The sequence below is a fragment of the Terrapene carolina genome, unplaced genomic scaffold, assembly GCF_002925995.2.
Source record: "Terrapene carolina triunguis isolate 2854851 unplaced genomic scaffold, T_m_triunguis-2.0 Scaffold51119, whole genome shotgun sequence".
Taxonomy (NCBI): domain Eukaryota; kingdom Metazoa; phylum Chordata; order Testudines; family Emydidae; genus Terrapene; species Terrapene triunguis.
This window is the reverse complement of record NW_020715470.1, coordinates 1816-3485: the sequence shown is the minus strand read 5'-3', so window position 1 is coordinate 3485 and position 1670 is coordinate 1816. Positions and strand designations below refer to the sequence as shown.

General features: G+C 58.4%; 1 protein-coding gene across 1 annotated transcript; it reads right to left on the bottom strand.

Moving 5' to 3' along the window:
* Nucleotides 1–4: 4 nt before the first annotated feature.
* LOC112125039 (zinc finger protein 239-like) lies at nt 5–1003 on the bottom strand (the record flags this gene model as incomplete). Its single annotated transcript, XM_029914433.1, has 1 exon — nt 5–1003. A coding segment is annotated over exon 1 (726 nt), but the record flags the coding sequence as incomplete, so codon positions are not given.
* Between the last annotated feature and the right edge of the window lie 667 nt (nt 1004–1670).

Below are 1670 nucleotides of genomic sequence, written 5' to 3'. Positions count from 1 at the left end.
TGGCCAGGGTGGAGCCCAGGCTGAAGCACTGCCCGCAGTCGGCACAGGTGTAGGGGCGTTCCCCTGTGTGCAGCCGCCGGTGCTTGGCAAGGGTGGAGCTGTGGCTGAAGCACTGCCCGCATTCCCCACACTGGTAGGGGCGCTCCCCTGTGTGCGTGCGCTGGTGGGTCAGCAGGTTGGAATTGCGACCAAAGCGCTTCCCACACTCAGGGCACTTGTAGGGGCGCTCCCCAGTGTGGACTCGCCTGTGCCGGGCCAGCCCTGAGCTGACACTGAAGCCCTTTCCACACTGGTGGCAGCGGTGGGGTTTTTCGCCTGTGTGAATTCTCTGGTGGGTAATGAGGTCTGAACTCTGGGTGAAGCCCTTCCCGCAGTCAGAACATTTGTAGGGCCTCTGCCCTGTGTGGACCCGCTGGTGCTGAAGGAGGTGGGAGCTCCAGCTGAACGCCTTCCCGCAGTCAGGGCAGCAATGGGGTTTCTGCCGCAGCTGGGTTCTTTCCTGGGCCCTATGTTCTGAGCTCCCACTGGGGCCTCTCCCTGGCTCAGCCCATGTGGCTGGATCCTCCCCTTGCTGGGTGCCATCCTGGACATTTAAACTTCCCCTGACAGCATCAGGATCGCCATCTGCCTGCTCTTCCAACCCACTGCGATCCTCGCGAGCTTCTCCCTGCCCAGGACTCTGGTGTTCATCAGCTTCAGAGATTCCTGAGGCGGTCCCATCCGGATCCATTGTCTCATCACCTACCTGCTGCCGATTCCTCCTCGTCCTCGCTCTTAAATCTCAGCTCCTGCTGTGACGAGAAAGAATCTGGATGTGAGTCAGTCCCTCCGCTGGGCAATGGTGGGGGACACAAAGGAGATCCTCGGAATGGGGAATGGCCAAGGCGGTGAAATGAATCATTGTTGGATCGATCAAATAATCTCCTGCTGGAAACCCCTCAAGTGGCCAGGGGCGGGGGAGAGAGGACGACCACGCCCCCTCCAAACACCCAGGGGAAAGGCAGCTGAGCGGGGGAGCAGCTCCCAGACTTCCACTGATGCCTGCCACAGTTGCTGGGTACAGTCCCAGCCTGGCTGAAAGGGGGGCAGAGCTGGGGAAGTTCACGGCAGCTCTGTGGGATCCCAGCTGTTTCACGGCACTCACAAATACTTTGAGCTGGTTTCATTTTTTGTACCTCTGCTCTGTGCTGCTGTCTCTAGGGAAATAGATATCTAGGCCTGAAAGCTCATTGTACCCTTCCAGCCTGGCCTCCTATCTCCCCCAGCCATTCCTGCCTCTGGCCCAGTGACTCCTGACTTTGAGAAAGAGATGCCGCATCTCCGTATTAACAAACTTCCAGTGATGGAGAATCCACCCCGTGCCCAGACCCTAGAAATCCAGGACACGTAGCTCTTCCCTTCCCTCTGTCTGGGGAACCACGTCAGATTTGCTGTTGGGAATCCTGCTCAGCGTGAGGGAAAGAATCAAGGTGAGTTCAGGGCTTGTTAGGTGTTTCAGGGAATGTGCCAGGGACATGGAATCAAACATGGGGAGCTAGAGGCAGGCTGGGGTTGGGTACGCGCCCTGTGGGAGGTACAGCTCAGCCAGGAGTTACTGGGCGAGATTCTCTGGCTTGAGTTAGGCAGGAGGCCTGACAGCATGGGCACAATGGGTCCTGTTGGCCTTGAAA